This window comes from Pelodiscus sinensis, chromosome 17, assembly GCF_052426305.1.
Source record: "Pelodiscus sinensis isolate ZL-2025 chromosome 17, ASM5242630v1, whole genome shotgun sequence".
Lineage (NCBI taxonomy): Eukaryota > Metazoa > Chordata > Testudines > Trionychidae > Pelodiscus > Pelodiscus sinensis.
Window position 1 is genome coordinate 30,156,358 of NC_143068.1, and position 19,835 is coordinate 30,176,192.

Consider the following 19,835-nt stretch of genomic DNA (forward strand, 5'->3'; position numbering starts at 1 on the left):
TAGCCTCTGTTTGTCTGGAAATGGGTGACAGGGGAGGTTGTGTTCCCTCCCTCTGGGGCATCTGGTATTGGCCACTGTCGGCAGACAGGATACTGGGCTAGATGGACCTTTGGTCTGACCCAATATGGCCGTTCTTACGTTCTTAGTTTATGTTTACTAGAGGGGGAGGGGTCTGCAGCCACAGCCAAGCTTCCGAGCAAAGGAAAATTGACAAACACTATTAAACAATGGAACAAGAAAGGAAAACACAGGCAGGCAAGCATGTGAGTCGTGGGCGTGGGTACCCTGGAGTTCAGCCAGGCCTCACAATTTGGATCTGAAGCTTACATTCACAGTTTTAAATTCCCTGCACTTTAGATCCAGGGTTTTTGTTTTTTAAGAATCAACTAGAACGTCTTGATCTGAGTCCTGATTATCCTCAAGTCGGGGATGTTTGAATCCTGGCTCCTTCCCAGGGCTCCTTTCTAGTGGACATAAAGCACGTTGTATGCCAATGCCGAGAGGGCTTGTTGAACTAAATGTGGCGTGTGAACATCCACTTGACTGTGTTTTGGCTGCGATGCTGTTCCTTTACGCAATACTGGAGAGCAGGACAAAAAAGCTTTAGCCATTCTAGGGCACTACACACATTTTTCTTGTTATCTGTTTCTCTGACTAGATTTTCTCATGGAAACTGCCCAAGAGCAAGGCTGGATTAATGCTTCTGGGGAGTTGGGACTAGTTGATTTTGTGGGCCCCCCTTGGCTCTGGGGTGGGGCCATATACGAAGGGTTCAATGTTCACAATGTTCAGGAGGGGGCTGCCGGGGAGAGAGGTGAGGGTGTAGGGTCTGTGTGGCATGTAGGGTGCAGGAATGCATGGAGTACAGCATCTAGGTGGGAAGTAGGGTCAGGAGTTGACTGAGGATATGGTCTGGCCAGGAGGTAGAATGTGGGAGGGGGTGTGTGGGGTCTGGATGAGATGTAGGATTCAGGAACAAGGTGGTGGTGAGGGTCTGGGCAGAAGTTAGGGTGCAGGAGCATGCTGGAGGTGAGGGTGCAGGGTAGGGCAGGATATAGGGTGCAGGATCAGTGTGGGGATTCCGATGCAGGGTCTGGGTGGGAGCAAGGGTGTGGGAGGGGGCAGGGGATTGGAGCGCTTACCAGGCACAGACCCTGGGGGAGGGAACAGGTGGCTCTGTGTGGCCCTGCCTTTGCATCCACCGCCTCCTACTGCGTCCATTGGCTGCGATTCCTAGCCAATGGGAGCGGCAGGGGTGGAGCCTGCAGGTGAGTGCCATTAGAAGGAACACACATGGCTCCAACCATAGTGCAGAGAAGGGGAAAGGCAGCATGCAGAGTCGCTTCCCCTCTCCCCCCGTCACAATATGCCATGACTTTAGTGGCAGGGGGTCCCCTTTAGCCTGGGGCTGCAGCCCCTAAGTCCCCTTTCATAATCCAGCCTTGATCACGTAGGTCAGGATGCACAGAATGCATCCTGGGAAAAGCCCCTCATGTTCACCAACCTTTCTGCTTTGCAAGTACCTAAAGTCTCGTGATCTGAGAAAACTCATTTCCAGGTCTCCCTTAATTTTAGAGGACGGGCTTTGCTCCATGGCAATGAAGCAGAAGAAATCTGATCCTGAAACTAAAGTTCCAGAAACCTTCCTGCCCATCACCCAAGATGGAGTCTCTTCCAATGGGCCACCAGATAAGAAGTCAAGAGTAAGGATGTCCCCTTTCCTTTTTACTTACAGTCTTTCCAGTTTGGGCAGGTCACTAAAGGTTTCCGGCCCCAAGGTTTCCAGGTGGTTGAAATGAAGGTAACTGGCACAAAAGAAAAGCACAAAGGATGGTGTTATAAAACCTGACTTGCGAGACTGGACAACAGCTCACAGCTGGAGAGATGTTCTAGACACATGTCCCCCGGTCAATAAGCCAATGCACAGTCCAGTGCAGATTTCCAGAAGACAGGCATCACATTGGCAGCTGCAATTCACAGCCCAGAGTGGGAAACCAAGCCCTCGCTATCCCTTCCAAGAAACATTTGCCAGCTGTAAACTCTTCCGGTTTATTGATAGGAAAAAACCCACAGGCCAGACTTTCAAAGCTCTCTTTCAAAGCACTAGGGGGTCACCAAAATGAAATGAATAGGTAGCAGGTTTAAAACAAAGAAAAGGGAGCTTTTCTTCATGCAGCGCACAGTCAACCTGTGGAACTCCTTGCCAGAGGATGTGGTGAAGACCAGGATTTTAACAGGGTTCAAAACAGAACTAGATAAATTCACGGAGGATAGATCCATTAAAGGTTATTGGCCAGGATGAGTAGGAATGGTGTCCCTAGCCTCTGTTTGTCAGAAGCTGGGAATGGATGACAGGGATCACTTGATGATTCCCTGTTCTGTTCACTCCCTCTGGGGCACCTGGCATTGGCCACTGTTAAAAGACAGGATACTGAGCTAGATGGACATTTGGTCTGACCCGGTATGGCCGTTCTTATGATCCCCTTAGTCCTAGAAACACCTCCACCTACAACTGACTGTACCATCATTTCACAAGGAGTCCCTATTAACCTGGACTAAGCTTTTCATTCTTCAGAGCTAGTGGCTGCAACGGGATCACCCACCTTCATCCTGCTCCCTCCAGAATTCCCTGGAATCTTAAGGGGTGGCTCCTTTGGAAGCAGAGGGAAGGAGAGAAGTAGCGTAACACAGGGACCCCTCCCCCCAACACACCAAAGACACAAGGTCAGGGTCAAGGATCTGTGGTCATCAGAGCGCCCCCTAGGGATGTTACTTGGAAAGTGCGCTCGCCTACGTCCGGCCTGCCTAGGAAAAGGCTGGTTTTATGGCAGTGGGCGCTTAGCCCTCCCGCTGAAACTCTCTGGCTATTTCTCCCCTTTGGGAGAGCTCAGGTAAAACGAGCCAACAACCCCAAAAGAAGTTAAACAAAAAAGTCAAAGACAAAAGAAAAGCTGGGGGCAGGGGTAGCCAGGATATCGGCCTCGTTCCTCGAAGGGGCCCTGGATGGGGGGGGGGGCCTCCAGCGCAAGTTACAGGACACAGTCTCGTCCCCCTTTTAGCTCAGGGGGATCCGTGCTCCCCGCTTGCGAGGGCAGAGGTTCCACTCGCTATCACGCAGCTTCTGGAGAGCTGGGAAGCTTAACAGCCTGCTCGTCTTCCTTTGCTGCCTCCTACTGGGTGGCACTTCCACTTTTTTAACTCTTCCTCTATTCCCAGCATGCCTTGCAGCTACTCCAGCCCAAAGCGAGGGGTTTATGCACCCCACCACAGTCAGCACAGCTGTCTCATAGACTTTGAGGCCGGAAAGGATTAACGTGATCCCCTAGTCTGACCTCCTGCACGTGGTAGGCCGGAGACTCTCCCTTATCCGCTCCTGTCACGGACCCCTCACCTGTGGCTGAGCTACTGAAGGCCTCCAGTCATGGCTGAAAGACCTCAAGGTACACAGAATCCACTACTGAAGCTGGTTTAAACCTGTCAAACTGGCAGAAGTAGGGACCACCCGGCCTCAAGTGTCACTGAGGAAGGTCTTTCCCTAATGGAGATGGTTGGATGGAGCAGGAGCAATTTGCTCTGGGCTAAATAGGAGCAAATCAGCTCTTCCATAACATATTCATTCTGGGCTTATTTCTTGGCACCACTAAAAGTCCAAGCCCCGCCTGCCACAGGGGTCGAGCGGTACCTTTGGCACTGCTCTGAAACGATAAGCAGACATACCTAAATATCTACGGGGCAGAGTAGCTTCCTTCCCTTACATGAACCTCTTTAATCCGGCAACCCTGGGAAATAGGTGTGCTGGATTAAGGAAGTTTTCAGACCATGGAGGGTGCTGGGGGAGAGTCAGGGAAGGAGAGTGTGAGAGGGGGATGGGAGTGGGAGGTCTGGGAATGAGGGGGTAGGAGTGGGGTGCTTACTGACACACACCCCACCACTCCCAGGCAGCATCCCTTCAGACCAGTGCTTCACTGTGCTGCCATTTCCCCAGCTGGGGGGCAGCAGGACACTTCCTCCTGCCAGAGTCTGAACCAGAGGTGTTCCCAGATCAGGGACACCTGGATTATGGAGGTCCAGGTGTATATCTCCAGTGGTGACCCTGATAGCTCTACTAGTCCATGTTCTACCAGTTGCATCCAACTGGTTGAAGGAATGATTGTGTAAGCCAACACACAGCTGTTCCGTTCCTAATGGAATGATAGACGGTTGGCCTTCCGCAAGAGATCAAACCACCGTGACTTAGATTCGATTGCCTGTCACGGAGGACTTGTGTATTTTCATATGTCTCAGCTGCGTGCTTTCTTTCCTCTCGGGCTGGAGGAAAGCAGCTGGTACTGCCCATCCAACAGGTTTTAGTTGTACGTGAGGGTTAGCTGGTGGGATGGATTTGAGCAAGGCCAATTGGCTCGGAGAAATCCCGTTTCAGGGATGGGGGGATTTTATTCCTCTGACACCAAATCTGGTTTGTTCAGTGTGAAAATGTGGTTGTGGCCTGCAGTGTGTCTGTAGAAAGGGCCCCTTTGTTATAGTGTGTGCAGGATTCTTCTCGACCCTTCTGCTGAGCTCACTGATAAGGAAAATGTAGTGGATACACATACTATGGTCTGAGTGGCAGAGAACAAGTTGGAGTCTGTTTTCTCGTACAGCTAAGTAGCCAGTTATATTCCAGCTCCAGAACCTTTGTGGTTGGTGATGATGCACCAGGAAGAAAGGACTCACCGTTGGCTGCATCTTCCAGCATATTCAAATAGTTTCTATTCTGCCCTCTACCCTCACTGTGGCTGGGCAAATCCACATCCACATCAGGGACTTCTCATGAATGCCTCAATGTGCGTGCACAGTGCCACCCCCAGCCTGTGAGGATGCTATAGAAGACTTACCCCTTGATTTTCTTATACCACAAAGTGCTGACAGTCGGAAAGTGAAATTGCTCTGACAGTGCAAAGTAGCTATGGAACAGAATGCTGACACATCATTGGTATGAGATCCAGCTGCTGGACAGGTAGAGTGTAGGCTCCCTTCATCCCGGGGAATACCAGGAGACTTGGTAGGAAGGTTTTTCCAGGGTTAGGTTCCTCAATAATTTTCCCCACAGTTGGATGTCAGCCGCAGATTTAATGCACGCCAACGGCATAGTATTGACATTTGCTAAAACTGCACAACCTTCCTAGCTGGCTGTTCACTTCATCCATTTGCCTCCAGCAACCAGGGCTGGCAACAGAGTTCGCCCGGCCATGGGAAATGGGGCGGGGAGGGGGAGGGGGTCTTGGCTTTGGGTCCCCTGAAAGGGGCGGGGCCTCAGCTGGAAGGGGTGGGGCCAGGGTCAACCAGCCATCAGCACTGTTTAGACCACTCCGTGCCTCCCCCACCCTGCCCTCAGCATCACCTAGACCATGTCATGTGGGGCTCCGGTGGGGATTTAAAGGGCCCTGTTGGAACCATGGCAACTATCTCCTTTCCCCTACCTGCCCTAGCAGAGGCCTTGCCAGCAAACTGGATTGGAATAAAGAAAAACGGAGCCTATGCTCAACATTGAAACAAAGGGCCAAACAGGAGGCCCTGCTCCGGTGGTGCAAAGCCAGCAGGCCTGCTCCGCTCAGGATAAAGATTGTCTAGTGGCTCCCATACTCCCCTGATCACTTCCCAGCACGAGGAAACTGCCCAGGGAAAAGGAGGAAAAGGGAAATATGGCTGGGGCCTTCCTATGCTCCTGGAACCTCCAGCTGCTGGAACATCCCTTGGAGTCATGGGACAACCAAAAGTGAGGACCGGGCCCAGCACTGACCAGGCAGAGTGGAAGGACCATCCCATCCTGGTGTCACAAAGCCCCAGGGAACAGAGGCGGCGCACTGGGCCCTTCTAAAGCACCGGAGTTCTTTCATACTTACAGCTGTTCCAGAGAATGAAGCCCCTTGAAGGCATGTTGCTGGATAGTCTGAATTTCATTTTTGTACAGGTAGCTTTGGGGAGAGCAGAGACAGGAACAGCATTAGAATCATAGAATCATAGAATAATAGGACTGGAAGGGACCTCGAGAGGTCATCAAGTCCAGCCCCCCGCCCTCAAGGCAGGACCAAGCTCCGTCTACACCATCCCTGACAGATGTCTATCTAACCTGTTCTTAAATATCTCCAGAGAGGGAGATTCCACCACCTCCCTTGGCAATTTATTCCAATATTTGACCACCCTGACAGTTAGGAATTTTTTCCTAATGTCCAATCTAAACCTCCCCTGCTGCACTTTAAGCCCATTACTCCTTGTCCTGTCCTCAGAAACCAAGAGGAACAAATTTTCTCCTTCCTCCTTGTGACACCCTTTTAGATATTTGAAAACTGCTATCATGTCCCCCCTTAATCTTCTTTTTTCCAAACTAAACAAGCCCAGTTCATGAAGCCTGGCTTCATAGGTCATGTTCTCTAGACCTTTAATCATTCTTGTCGCTCTTCTCTGTACCCTTTCCAATTTCTCCACATCTTTCTTGAAATGTGGCGCCCAGAACTGGACACAGTACTCCAGCTGAGGCCTAACTAGTGCAGAGTAGAGAGGCAGAATGACTTCACGAGTTTTGCTTACAACACACCTGTTGATACAACCTAGAATCATATTTGCTTTTTTTGCAACAGCATCACACTGTTGGCTCATATTCAACTTGTGGTCCACTATGACCCCTAGATCCCTTTCCGCCATGCTCCTTAGGCTAATGCAACATTGCTGTCTTCAAAACAGGACAAAAACAACCACCAATTTAGACCCAGCTGGAGGGGTCTCATTTGATATTCACTGCGACATACTTAGGTCAATGCCATCGAGACGATCTGGCCACATAACGCCTGCCCTAGACCGGCAGGGCTACAGACGCTATTTGATTTGATAGGATGTAGAGGTGCCAACTCACAGATATTTCAAGTTCGGCAGAGCTTCAAAGGACCTTCTTGCGATTTGTTTGATCAAGTTATTGTTCAGCAGCCTGTTCGAAACCAGAAGGGGGAAAAAAAAATCACACACGTGTTGATGCAATATACCTGAGACTTGCAAAATATCAGACTGTAGCACAGACACCTGTTGAAAAGTCGGAGCTGTAAAATGTAGTAACTAAGGCCCGGTCTGGAGTAGAACGTAGTTATACCTGCACTAGGAGATTTACCCGGTGTTGCTCAGGTCCTTAATGCAAACACATTTTGGTTTGTTTCATTTGAATCATTGCTCCAGGCTGGGGCTGGGGCTGAGGGGGTCAGGAGGCAGGCTGGCCTGAGGAGAGAGCACTAACCCAGCCCTTTTTCATTGCTGCAGCTTCGGGCAGGTGAGAAGTGCTTCTCTCTGGGTCAGTGGTCCCCAACCTTTCGTGGCTGCCGGGTGCCCAGGGGTGGGGCCGCTCACGTGCCGGGCATCCGGGGGCGGGGCCACTCACACACTGCGCTTCTGGGGGTGGGGCCACGTGTGCGCCACATGCCCGGGGGTGGGGGCCGCCCACGCTCCGAGCCCAGGGCCAACACTGCGCATGTGCCGCATGCCCGGGGCAGGGGCCGCCCATGCGCCACGTGCCCGGGACCGGCACCACGCATGTGCCATGCACTGGGGGCGGGGCCAGCCCAGATGTTTCAGTGGGCACACATAAATGCCCCGGCGGGTGCCATGGCACCTGTGGGCACTGCGTTGGGGACCACTGGGTGATCTTGCAGGCGTAGCTGGGGGAGGAGTATATGTCCCCCCGTGTGGGACAGACACACACACAGACAGATAGGCAAACTCTCTGAAAGATATAGCTGTCTCTTTCTCCGCTCCTTCTCCCTGCTGGCCCAATGGGGTTTAACCCATTACATGGGACTTAACATCCCTAGTCAGTGCACATGGGCTCCACGGCACAGCCTGCTTTTCCCCACCAGGATGCAGAGCGCTGTGAAATCCTCCGGCCAGCCTACCCTGCTGCAACAGCCAGCCAGCTCCTATGTACAGAGCGATTACCTTCCCTGGTGATTGAACTCCGGAGTACTGGCCCGAGGCGTCCATGCAGCCCAAGCAAATAACATTGTCTATTGACCCCCAGAATAAGTACAGCACAGGCCAACAGCTGTGCAGCTTCCCCGCCTTTCCCTGCCAGCAGGGGGGATCAGCTCCGGTGGGCCCCAACGGCTATTCACGCTTTGGCTTCCGTTCAGAGAATGCCAGGCAGGTTGCCAGCAGGCCCCAGCTGTGAGGTCATTGCTAGGGAGGTGGACAGCTGTCCAATGCGACTGCCATCCACAGGTCATTTCATGCAGGCTGCCAGGTAACCCCTAGGGCAGCTGGGGGGAGGGGCTGTCTCCTGCAGTGGTTTATACAGCCCTCGCACGAATGGGGCCTGGATCTCGGTTGCGGTCTCTAGACACGGATGTAATAACGTGTTTGGAGTTGGAACGGTTTCAGCAGCTGAGTTCACAGTGGAGTCCTCTAGTTCCAAACACGGCTGCTCTTTCCAATCTCAGCCTGCCCCGTTTCAGCCAGACAGCTCTTGGGCTGGCTCTGCTGAACCCGTCCTTTCCCGCAATCCAAGCAAAACAGGCCCCTCTGTAAAGACAAACTCTACACACAGCACCAATGGCTTTGTGTGCCTCTCACCTCATTGCTTAATGCCCCCAAATCCGCGGAGAGCTTAAAAAGCAATTAGAAGCAGAAATAGCTAACACCTGCCACCGGCCTCCCTAACACACAGAGGGGCCTGACCCCAACTGACACTTCCAATGAGTCCTGGAATGTACTCAGGGTTTTTTTTTTGGGGGGGGGGTTGCAGACAATTTATAAAGTAGATAATCTTTTGAGTAGCCAATGCTGACCCAAGCTCATTAGAGACAGGGAACAAAAACAACAACCATTCTATTGGTCCTTAGTTGGTTACACATTACACTGAAAACACAACCCAGGTGGTGAAATGCCAGGATTTTTGGTTTGGTTTTGTTAATTTCAGATCCACAGGATGCTGTGGTTTCTAAGGCCAGGTCTACACTAAAGGGGCAGGTCGAGTCAAGCTACCCAACTTCAGCTACATAATTAACATAGCTGGAGTCAACGTACTTTTGATTTGCATTTCCCTGCCACCCTCACAGCAAGAGGCTGATGGGAGCAAACACTCCCATTGGCTTCCCTTACTCCTCACAAGAACAGGAGTACTGATGGATGTGTGCACTGAGTTTGATTTAGAAGGTCTTAACTAGACATGCTAAATCAAACTCTGGATGATCAACCACCACAGTACAGACATGGCTTAAGCAGGCCAGCATGCTGCGAGGCAGTGGACCTCCTAACCAAGAAAGATACTTTCATGGAAAGCAGTAGACAGGACAGTGACTCAGGATCCTGCCAAGATTTTAGATCCCGATTCTACACGTTGTTCCCTATGGACAGACCCCTGTGGGAACCTGTCCTGGCAGAACAACTTGCAAGATCTGGATCCCCACTGAACACAATGACAAAACTCCCAAACTCCCACCTATTTCCTTAGGAGCAGCAATCTCGTAGGAACAAGCTGAAGCCAAAGCCTGCAGATGAACATGTGAGCAAATGTGCTGGAGGAGACAGGATTGGATAAAGGGAAAGGAATTAACATGGTGTGTCCCAGTGACCCTGTGTGGAAAGGAAATAAAACGTATGGGAAAGTGCATTTGTTTCTTTGATACCTTATTGAGAAAGGGCCAGATCCTGAGTGGGGTGATACCAGTTTGCACCAGCTAACGATCTGCCCAAAATATCTCAATTGTATCTTTAGTGTCATAGGTCCTATTCCTGGAAAATTGGTTTGGGTGCACAAGGCTCCACACCCAATCAGACCTGTCTCTGTTAACACGATTATTAACAATCACATGTACTTTACACTTGCACCTAAAACTTTGCTCCCAGTTGCCCAGCACAGCTGAAAAGTTATGTGCAATGATTCTTTTCTTTCTGTTTTGTAGAATTTCCAATATAATTGCTATTCCATGATGGGAAAAGAGAGTATCTGGATTTCATGGGGGTACTTCTCTCTTCCCATTCAGCAAGCCCTGGGCTTACATTCACTATTACTTGCCTTTTTAATTCTTTTTTACCCCCTCTCCTTTACAACAAGTCAGCTGTGGGCATAGTGGAAGGGGGAAATCAATGTAAAATAATGATATAAAAAGCATCACCGCAGAACGGCCTCAGCCCCAGAACAGTACTTGTGAGAAAGTTGGAGAAGTTACAACTGCATATAAATGTTATTTCAATGTGCAGCCAAAAATTCCCTCTTGCTGATAAAAGGGTCTGGAATGTAGACGAGAAAGAAACATTCTGGGGATTGAGGTAATCAATTCTCAGTAGACCAGCATCCTTTGATTACAGGAACAGCACTATGAAGTACCACAAGTAGCTAGGTAATTCAAGACAGAGCCTGCCTGTTCCTCTCTAACCCATCTCCCAAGCACCTCTTATTCTGATATCCGAAGGAAGGCCACAGAGCTCTCCATAATAGCGGTTTGCTTTTATCTCGTGCTTTGTGTCAAAGCCTTTTTCCAAGGAAAGACAAAGAACATCGCCCCATTTTTCAGATGGGGGAAACTGAGGCACAAAGGGGGTGCACCAAAGTCAAACTGGGTGCCATCGACAGAACCGGGAATAGAACCCGTAATGCCTGATGCCTTGCCTGGCTCTGGACCATGCCACCTCCCTGGGAAACATGCTGGAATCGTATTTCTCTGGCAAATGCTTATTTTAAAGCAGTGGAGTCCATGCCCCACCCCCAAATGCCTGCTACTGTGCAAGTAAGGCTGTCACACAGTCTCCAGTGCGTTAGCCTATCATACAGAGTGTCCACGGTGTGAACCCAGGGGAGAGCGCACATCCGCTTCATGCACAGCTTGGACCACTCAGCCGTGGTTTGGGGCCAAAAGGCCTTTGGACCGATGGCCCCACTTCCCAGGGAGGAGAGCCAGACAGGAAGTTTACACCCCAGGAATGTGCCAGAGAGGCTAGAACTAGAGACAGTGTCTGGTCACTGCTCAGACCCAGTTGTGTTGAAAACAGGGAGATCTCAAGGTTGAGTCCAATACAACCAGCTGGGGACCATCGTCTAGGAGAGACTCAGCCAGGGCTGTGACACAGACTTTACAAACAGGATCCACAGACGCCAAAGCAGGGACGTGAAGCTCTCCAATGTGCAAAGAGAGACTTTCCTCCGGGCCTCCTAAATGCTTGGGACTTGTTCATCTCCAAACTACCACGGAGGGTCCTGTGGCCTCTTGTGACCTCATGCTGCGGTAGGTCTCCGGCTGACTATGGTGATTTCCCCTCCCAGGAACTCCCAAGGAATTGATTGTATTTTGTGGATGAAACTGTGAATTATGTTTTCTCCCCCTCCCCAACTCCCAGGAATAAAGCTGCATTGGCAATGGCATTCCATGATGTAAGATTTTGCTGCCAACCTTGTGGCTCCTTAATGGGAAACAGCTAAACACAACCTGAGTCATCTCGCATCCCAGGGGGAAGTGCGTCATAGAACAGAACCCTAGAACTGTAAGGCACCTCGAGAGAACATCACATAAGAACGACCATTCTGGGTCAGACCAAAGGTCCATCCAGCCCTGTATCCTGTCTGCCCACAACGTGCAATACCAGACACTCCAGAGGGAGGGAACACAACAGGCAATCCTTGTGTGATCCTTCTCCTGTCACCCATCTCCAGACAAACAGGGACACCATTCCTACCCATCCTAGCTAATAGCCATTGATGAACCTAACCTACATGAATCTGTCTAGCTCTTTTTTTGAACCCTGTCAAAGTCCTAGTCTTCAAAACATCCTCTGGCAAGGAGTTCCACAGGTTGACTGTGCACTGAGTGAAGAAAAACTTCCTTTTGTTTGTTTCAAAGCCTGCAGCCTATTAATTTCATTTGGTGACCCCTAGTTCTTATATTATGGGAATAAGTAACTCACTTTTCCTTATTCACTTTTTCCACACCAGTCATGATTTTATAGACCTCTATCACATCCACCCTTAGTCTCCTCTTTTCTAAGATGAAAAGTCCAAGTCTTTTTAATCTCTCTTCATATGGGACCCATTCCAAACCTCTAATCATTGTTGTTGTCCTTCTCTGAACCTTTTCCAATGCCAATATATCTTTTTTGAGATGAGGTGACCGCATCTGTACACAATATTCAAGTTATGGGCGTACAAGGGTTTTCAAGTCCAGAGGTCTTCAAGTCATCAAGGCCAGTCCTAGACCATCCCTGATAGATGCTTATCCCTCTGGCCATATCACGGAGAGATGACAGGACCAACCGTACTGGAGCACATGACACGCCCCTGTTTTTGATTTCTCATTGAGAGCTCAGAGCATGCCGCTCTAATATGAACTAGGAGAGCAGGGAGGGTTAGCTCACTGAGTGTAACCTTAGACAGTAAAGCACGGCAGAACTGGCACACACCCGCGGGCTGGGATTAATGGGTGGAGAGTGGCATGTCTGGCGCATCACAATTAGTTAATTGAATGGACCAGAAGCCTAGCAGCAAAGGTTAGCTAGATGGCTGGGGCACTGAGAACACAGAGGGAGATTGTGGCTTTGACTAAGACACCCAATTTCCACCGACTGTCAATAGGAGCGGAGCATGGAATTCCCATTGGAATAGGAAGAGAGCCTGAGACACGAGCTTTTGTCCGAGACAGGAGCTGCTCACAGAATCGAGTGCTATGAAGGGACGCTCAGAGTGCTCATGCATGTTTGGAGGTGCTTTCAATATGGGCCTGGAGGCCTGGCCAGGGCGTGGGTTAGACCCCAGGACTGCTTTCACTATGGCTAGTCACCCACCGACTTCACAGTGAGGTGCAGGCTAAACCTCTCAAGTGCTGATCATCCTCCAGTGCCTTCCCCCAGACCCACAGGCACCTAGAAGAACAGGCAAGTGCTCACCCATTTCATAGACTCATAGGACACAAGAACTGGAAGGGACCCCGAGAGATCATCGAGTCCAGTCCCCTGCCCTCACAGCAGGACCAAGCACCATCTAGATCATCCCCGCTAGATGTCTATCCAACCTGCTCTTCAATATCTCCAGTGATGGAGATTCCACAACCGCCCTAGGCAACTTATTCCAGTGTTTCACCACCCCGACAGGTAGGAAGTTTTTCCTAATGTCCAGCCTATTGCTGCAGTTTAAGCCCATTGCTTCTTGTCCTGTCATTGGGACAGATGCAGAGCTCAGTTCCTTTGCAATGCAAAGAACCCTGGGACATGCCTGTGCCTGGAGATCCCGGATACACCCACAAATGAGCGCAGCACCTAGGAGGACACAATAACTTGGGTAGTGCCTTGCAGGGCGGCTGCTCGCACCTGGGCTAGGCTAACTCAAGTGGCTCAGACCTGGGGGGCTGATCACGTGGGCTAACCCCCAAGTGAAGAGAAACCCAGGAGGGCTGACAGCCTCTGCAGGGGGCTGGCATTACGCTCCTGGAAGGAGCGGAGCCCTGAGTGAAAGGGGCGGAGCTGGGGCAGCCAGCCCTCAGTGCCACCAGGAGCCAGTGTGGTGGCTAGGAGCCCTGTGCCCCTTTGAATCACCAGTCCCCTGGGCGATTGCCCCTTTTGACCCCCCTGTTGGTGGGGCTGGGCATCCCTAGGGATATGGCCTGTTGGAATTGCTCTAATACCCCTCTCTATGGCCTCCCTTCAGCTTCCTTGCCATTGCACCTCAGCCTGGGGCTGCAGACCTAGCTAGGATGCCACTTCTGGTCTCTCCTGAGGCTGTCCAGTCGTAACCATAGTAACCCGCAGGATGAGGAGGCTTGGGCTTAGGGCCTCATATCCAAAGGGCACAAGGCTTTTCCAAGAGCCTTTTTGGAGAGGCAGGCAGAGCACTGAGGAGGCCTGAGTGTGCAGGAAGTCCCGGCACAGCATCTGTCTAGCAGCTGGGGCTGCCTTGGCCAGAGGGAGGAGCTGCAGCTGTGAGTCGGCCACACACCCCACAGGGGCGGCGTGCCAGCTGGCTGGGGAGGGGCGGGTGGCAAGAGCGGGAGGGAGAACAGTAGAGCCAATGCAGGTCTGTGTGAAGAAGCCCAACCCTTTGGTTTCAGAGGCATCTGGATGGGGCACGTTGTGGCTTCTCCAGGCGGGAAGGGGACAAATATGAGCGAGCTATTCTGGAGCCTCCGAGCTAATCCAGGCTCAAACTCTCATCACTTTTAGCGTAGCTGCGATGCAGTCCCAGAGGGGCGGCGAAAGGCTAGCACGGGTGGGTTGGACCTGCAGTCCCTCTCTCCCTGCTGCTGACATTGGCCCTGGAAAACTGCATTAAGGAGGAGCCAGTCATAACCACAAGGCAGGGCTCCTGAGTTTGAATGGTTCTGTTTGTACCCAAGTTCATTAACAAGCAGCGTGGGCCATGCAGCAGGGATCAGACCAGCCGGGAGTGGGACAGGCAGCCCATGGACCTAAAAACTCACCCAGGTGGAAAACTCAGGATCATTTTCCATTGCCGCTGCAGGACCGTACTGGGAACCTCGAGGGGGTCAAAACCCCTCTCTAGGAAGCTATCTGGGTGTGCAGACTTTGACTAGTCTAACTCGGATTGGTTTCTTTTGAAGCACTGCGATTTATCAACCCCCCTGCTTCAGGGAAAGAAAGCAAGGGGCTGGAGCCAGCAGGGAAATCTTACCCCAACCCAGGCTGTTCAGAAGCCCCAAGAGACCCTCAGTATGTTTGCAGTATGCTCCGCTCACAGCCGTTTCAAAGTCACCTCCTTGCCTCATGCTCTGTTCTATTCAGAGTACAAAGGTTTCCTTAGTAGGGAAGGTTTACAAATGTCAGCTCAGATATTCCACAGCCACCCTGTCTGGAAAAAGACGAAGAGCAGAGCTCTCGCCACCCTATCTGCTGCCATTTCTCTGCCAGGCTCCAGGAAGGCTGTTTTTATGTATTTTTTTGACGGTGGAAGGGAGGGGTGAACAGCATTTAATTCTCCAGCTCCCATTGCCTCTAAGGGCCCTGACTGTTTCTCCCAGCTTTGAGAAGTTTGCCTCAAACACAAGAAATAAAAATCCAGAACAAATCTTAGAGGGGGAGGATTTTTTCAAAGTCATTTTCTTTGTGACTTCAAAGCGCACAAAGATGCCCAGGGCAAAACTTTGGCCTGTAACAAACCCTCAGTAAAGTCCACAGCTTCTTTCAGTTTCACTGCAGGAACCTAAATAAATGACAACCCCCCAAAACATCAAGGCGCCCCATCTCCCCTTCCCAGTCACATGTTGCAATGTGGCCGCCACCACAGAATGTTACAATTAGAACTGGGCAAATCCTTGATTTTTCAGTTCACCAATTCTGAGAAAAAAAAATCAAACAGGAGATCCATTTCTTGTATGTCGGGTTGAATGAAATGTTTCAATTCAACCAAAACGAAAGCAATTTGTTTGGATTCTGACCCTTTTACATTTTTAATTAAAAAAAAAAAGAGGATTGAAGGAAAATGATGCGTTGAAATAATCTGAAAAGTCAAAATGTTCCGTTTCAAAAACGTTAGAACTCTCTTCAATTCTTTTTGCAATTTTCAGTCCACATTTTTTCCAGATGAAACATTTCAGTGAAACGGACACAAATACATGAAATGTTTCGGAGTTACCAAATCTGCAGTCTGCCCTCCGCCCTAAAAAGTTTTATATGAAAGATTGCACCTAGTCCTCGTTTAACATCACCCTTTAAAAGATATCCTCACTCTGCTTTGCTGTCGGGCTAGTCCTAGAGTGGGACGAATTATGGTTAAACACCAGGCCCGGGCATACCAGTTTGGAATGGTGGCAACCCCAAAATACTCTGATGTCTCAAAGGGAAAGATTATCAAAGGCAGAAACAGGAGTTAATCACCCAGTTTCCATTAGTTTTCACAGCCCTGTGTGCCTATAAAAGCCTCCCCCAGAATTCTTATTCCACAGTCCTAGGACACAATATTTGAATCAACAACCTAGTTACTAACCTTTGATTTTGTGGCAGGTATGCCATTTTTCCTGCTTAAAGCCCCAGCACGGAACTTCAATTGGAGTGAAGCATGTGCTTAAATGCTTTCCTGGAAACCTCCCGTTAAATGTTGCTGTATATCGTTAAGACACAGCTACACTATTCACGTAGCTGAAGTTGCATAACTCGGGTTGACTTACTACGGCAGTGTAGACTACCCTCATTTTTGTAACAATCCCTAGGTAACAGAGCTCTGATCTGCTAACCATCCAACACTGATTTTTCCTTGGGTTATTCAGGAAGGGAGGGATTTCACAGAAGCCCTGAAAGCAGGACTATATGTGCATTTTTGTAGAGTGGTAGTGGGCTGTTTTGTTTGTTTTAAGAAGTGTGTTTCCAACTGGCATATTATATAAAACTAGGAAATTCTGTTGCAACCAGAGGAAAGTCTGGCTGTTGCAGCTTGTTGGGAAAGCCGCCATGTCAGGGGTTGTTTGGTAAAAGGGTCTTGTCAGTCTGCAAAGTCAGTCACTGCTCAGCACCTGCAGCAGACTCTGAACCTGCTGGTAGGTCTACACTATCACTGGTCAATCTAAGGTATGTAATGTTAGTTCCATGAATAATGTAGCTGAAATTAACGTACCTTAGTGTGAATTACTGTGGGACCTACACCACGGTGGGTTGATGGGAGAAATTCTCCTGTTGATTTATTCTTTTTGCCAGGGATAGAGGACTTGGGGTCGACTGGAGAGCGATCTGCAGCTGATTTGATGGGTCTGCACTAGACCTGCTAAATTGACCGCCGATGCATTGATCTCAGAGCATCAATCCTAGCTGTAGTGTAATGTAGTCTAGGATCAGCAGACCCCTACGGGAGCTCTACTACTTGAACTAAAGGAATATCACCTGTCTTCTGTAGCAAAAATAGACTCTTAAATCTCTCCGGTGGACCAGCCACTAGAGGGGGACATGATACACTATGCTCCCGTATTATGTGCATAACCTAAACATCAGCCGTTGGATTCAAGACATATTTATCCCAGGAGGCACTTCAGCCAGGTAAAATCAAGGCCCTTTTTTAGCTTGTAACTTGTTCCAAACGATTGGATAGACAGATGAGGCCCTGCTAGAAGTTGAAACATGAATAGGCTCCTTTCTCAGCAAGTCATTGAATTTGCTGCTGGCCTGGATTTATTTTTCCCCTCTGAGTCCTTTCCCCCCTTGTGCTGCCTGGAGGCTGAGGTTGTCCTAGAGAGAAACTTGCATGCGCAGCTCCAGGGCTTGTTCACCTTTCTTTCAAGTTACAGTAGCTTTGCCCAACTCTAGGAACCAGTTCTGTGGGCACCCCCATACAACCCCCGGGTGCCTGTACATACGTACGCAGTCACACAGAGCCTAGGGAGATTGTTAGCTTCTTTCACAAAGCCCAGGAAAATGTGGGAGACCACCCAGCAGCACTTTCAATTCATGCCTGATATTTTCTCACTAATGTACTTGGAAAGCACGTTTTCCCCGCCACTAACCAACCTTTTCTCGGTAGGAAGTAGATGAGAGGCTGCAACCAATCAACATAATAAGAGGACCATCTCTCCATCTGGTCTGGGCCACACAGTGCCATTGATTGGAGCCTTACACAAACTCAAAGAATCAGGGAGTGGGACAGCAGAGCTCTTGTACCTTTCATGAGTCCCTAGTCAGGCAGGTGGAACACATCTACATGCAAGCCTAGTAAAATAAAGGTGAGGTGCGCAATTCCAATGTGTTAGGCCTGCTGGCCTGCAGATTTCCCCTCTGAAAGTCGCCTGGCTGTCTCATTTTGCTTCCTGCCAAACATCTGTCCACATCGCAAAACCATGACCTAATTTGGAATGAACGAGCTTTCTTCAGCTTTACTCAGGACAGCTCCAGGGCTGAAAGAACAGGGAACTTATCGGTGCTAGACTGAGGCATCGCCACAGGGTTGCGTCTGCATGGGTTTGTGAGAAGATGTACACCTGTCTAAGGTCCCTGGATCTGGCATTAAGGCCTTAAGGCCTCACTTCTCACCACATCTAGATTGACACAGATCCACCATAGAGATCTACATTGGCCTTTTCTCCTGATTGCTCTTGGCTGTTATTTGCAAGATTAGGAATATGGGTGCTGATGTTCTAAACAAGTAATAAACTTCAGCAATTATAGTTCCCCCATCTTAATTTGTAAGTCTCAGAGGGGTTGCCGTGTTAGTCGGCAACTTTAAAAAATGAGTAGTCCTGTGGCACCTTACAGACTAACAAAAATATGTATATTTTGTATCCTGAGCTTTATTCTTATTTCAGGAAGTGGGTTTTGCCCATAAAAGCTCAGGATACAAAATACATATATTTTTATTAGTCTTTAAGGGTATGTCTACACTGCCTGGCTATTTTGGGATTCTGGAGTGATCCCAAAATAGCTAGCCTTAGTCTTAACAAGCTGCCTGTTATTTCGAAATATTTTTCAAAATAATGGGTGCACTATTTCGGCATCCCTGTAACCCTCATTCCACAAGGGCTAAGGGATGTCTCGAAATAGCACGTTACTTCAAAATTTGGCACTGTGTAGACACGCCAAATTTCAAAGTAACCTATTTCGAATTGGAATCGAAATAAGATACACAATTTCTGCAGTGCAAATTGTGTTTCTTATTTCGAGTTCCGGGTGCTGTGTAGATGCACCCTAAGGAGCGTCAGGACTATTCATTGTTTCTTAATTTACAAGTCACTTGAATTGGATAGACCCTGCCTCTTTGTTTCCTGTCCTTTTAATTGCTCCATTGCTGGCCTGCTATCACAGCAGCCCGCCACCAGCACAGATGTAGCTGAGTTTCAGCAGTGTGGAAAACATATCTGCAAGCACATTGTGTTAGACCTTCTGCAAGGTGCTAGGTAACATCCGTACCTCAGCCAATGAGCACCTGCCACATGCTGCCTGACTGCTAGCTAGCATGATGAGTCTCTGGCTTCCAGGAGGATACACTCAGTTACAATGTCAGTGTAAAGCTGGGAAAGAAGGTGGGGAGAGAGGATGCCCTATAGCGAGGCCTGGAGGTTCACAGTTTTAGCTGGCCTGCGAGCAGAACAGACGGAGTTGCTGAACTGTAGAATGTGCTGGAACAACAGAGTCATCTACAACACAAGTTCCCTTCCAGGCCATTGGACTCAACCTGTATCCGCTCTGCTGCTAGGGTCAAACGCACAGCGGACTGACTGTGTCGGCTTTGCACAGCCTGTGCCTGCAGGACCAGGGATGACACGGGGCTACAACCGTATCTTCCTGAGAACTCTTCCTGCTGTGGTGAAGCCGCTGACTTATTTTACCACGGTCCCCACAATTCCCACGCTGAGGAGTGGCTTGCAAAACTCCCTTCCCAGCCCATCTGGACAAGTTATTGCAGCAAAGCACATGTCCCCCATAAACCTCCCGAGATCACATTTATTACTCTAGTCATAATGGCCCCTCTGCCACCTTGTCCTTCCCACACCTGTTTGCTGTCACCAGCAGTTGTCTTTTGCCAGGCTATAAGCGTTTTGGACCAGGAATAAGTTGCCAAAGGAGGTTGTAGAATCTCTATCACTGGACATATCCGAGAGGAGGTTGCACAGACATCTGTCAGGGTCTAGACAGTGCTTGGTCCTGCCATGAGGGCAGGGGACTGGACTTGATGACCTCTCAAGGGCCCTCCCAGTTCTAGTGTTCTAGGATTCTATGAGGGAGGGTGCAAATTGCTGCCTATGGGGAGTCGGCATGTGAGCAGCAGAGATAAAGGAAATACAATTGGGCTACCTCTAGACTGGCATGATTTTCCACAAATGCTTTTAACGGAAAAATGTTTCCGTTAAAAGCATTTGCTGAAAAGAGCATCTAGATTGGCACGGACGCTTTTGCACAAAAGC

At 49.6% G+C, this 19,835-nt stretch overlaps 1 protein-coding gene across 2 annotated transcripts in view; it reads right to left on the reverse strand.

The window, feature by feature from the left end:
* Nucleotides 1-19,835, reverse strand: part of LOC102447528 (peroxidasin homolog) — an 86,125-nt gene that overhangs the window by 40,278 nt on the left and 26,012 nt on the right. For both annotated transcript variants that reach the window (XM_075901031.2, XM_075901030.2), the window contains exons 3-5: nucleotides 6,890-6,961; nucleotides 5,883-5,954; nucleotides 1,734-1,805 (exon numbers count right to left, since the gene is read on the reverse strand). In XM_075901031.2, coding sequence (XP_075757146.2) covers nucleotides 1,734-1,805; nucleotides 5,883-5,954; nucleotides 6,890-6,961 — 216 coding nt within the window. The remainder of the gene's footprint in view (nucleotides 1-1,733; nucleotides 1,806-5,882; nucleotides 5,955-6,889; nucleotides 6,962-19,835) is intronic.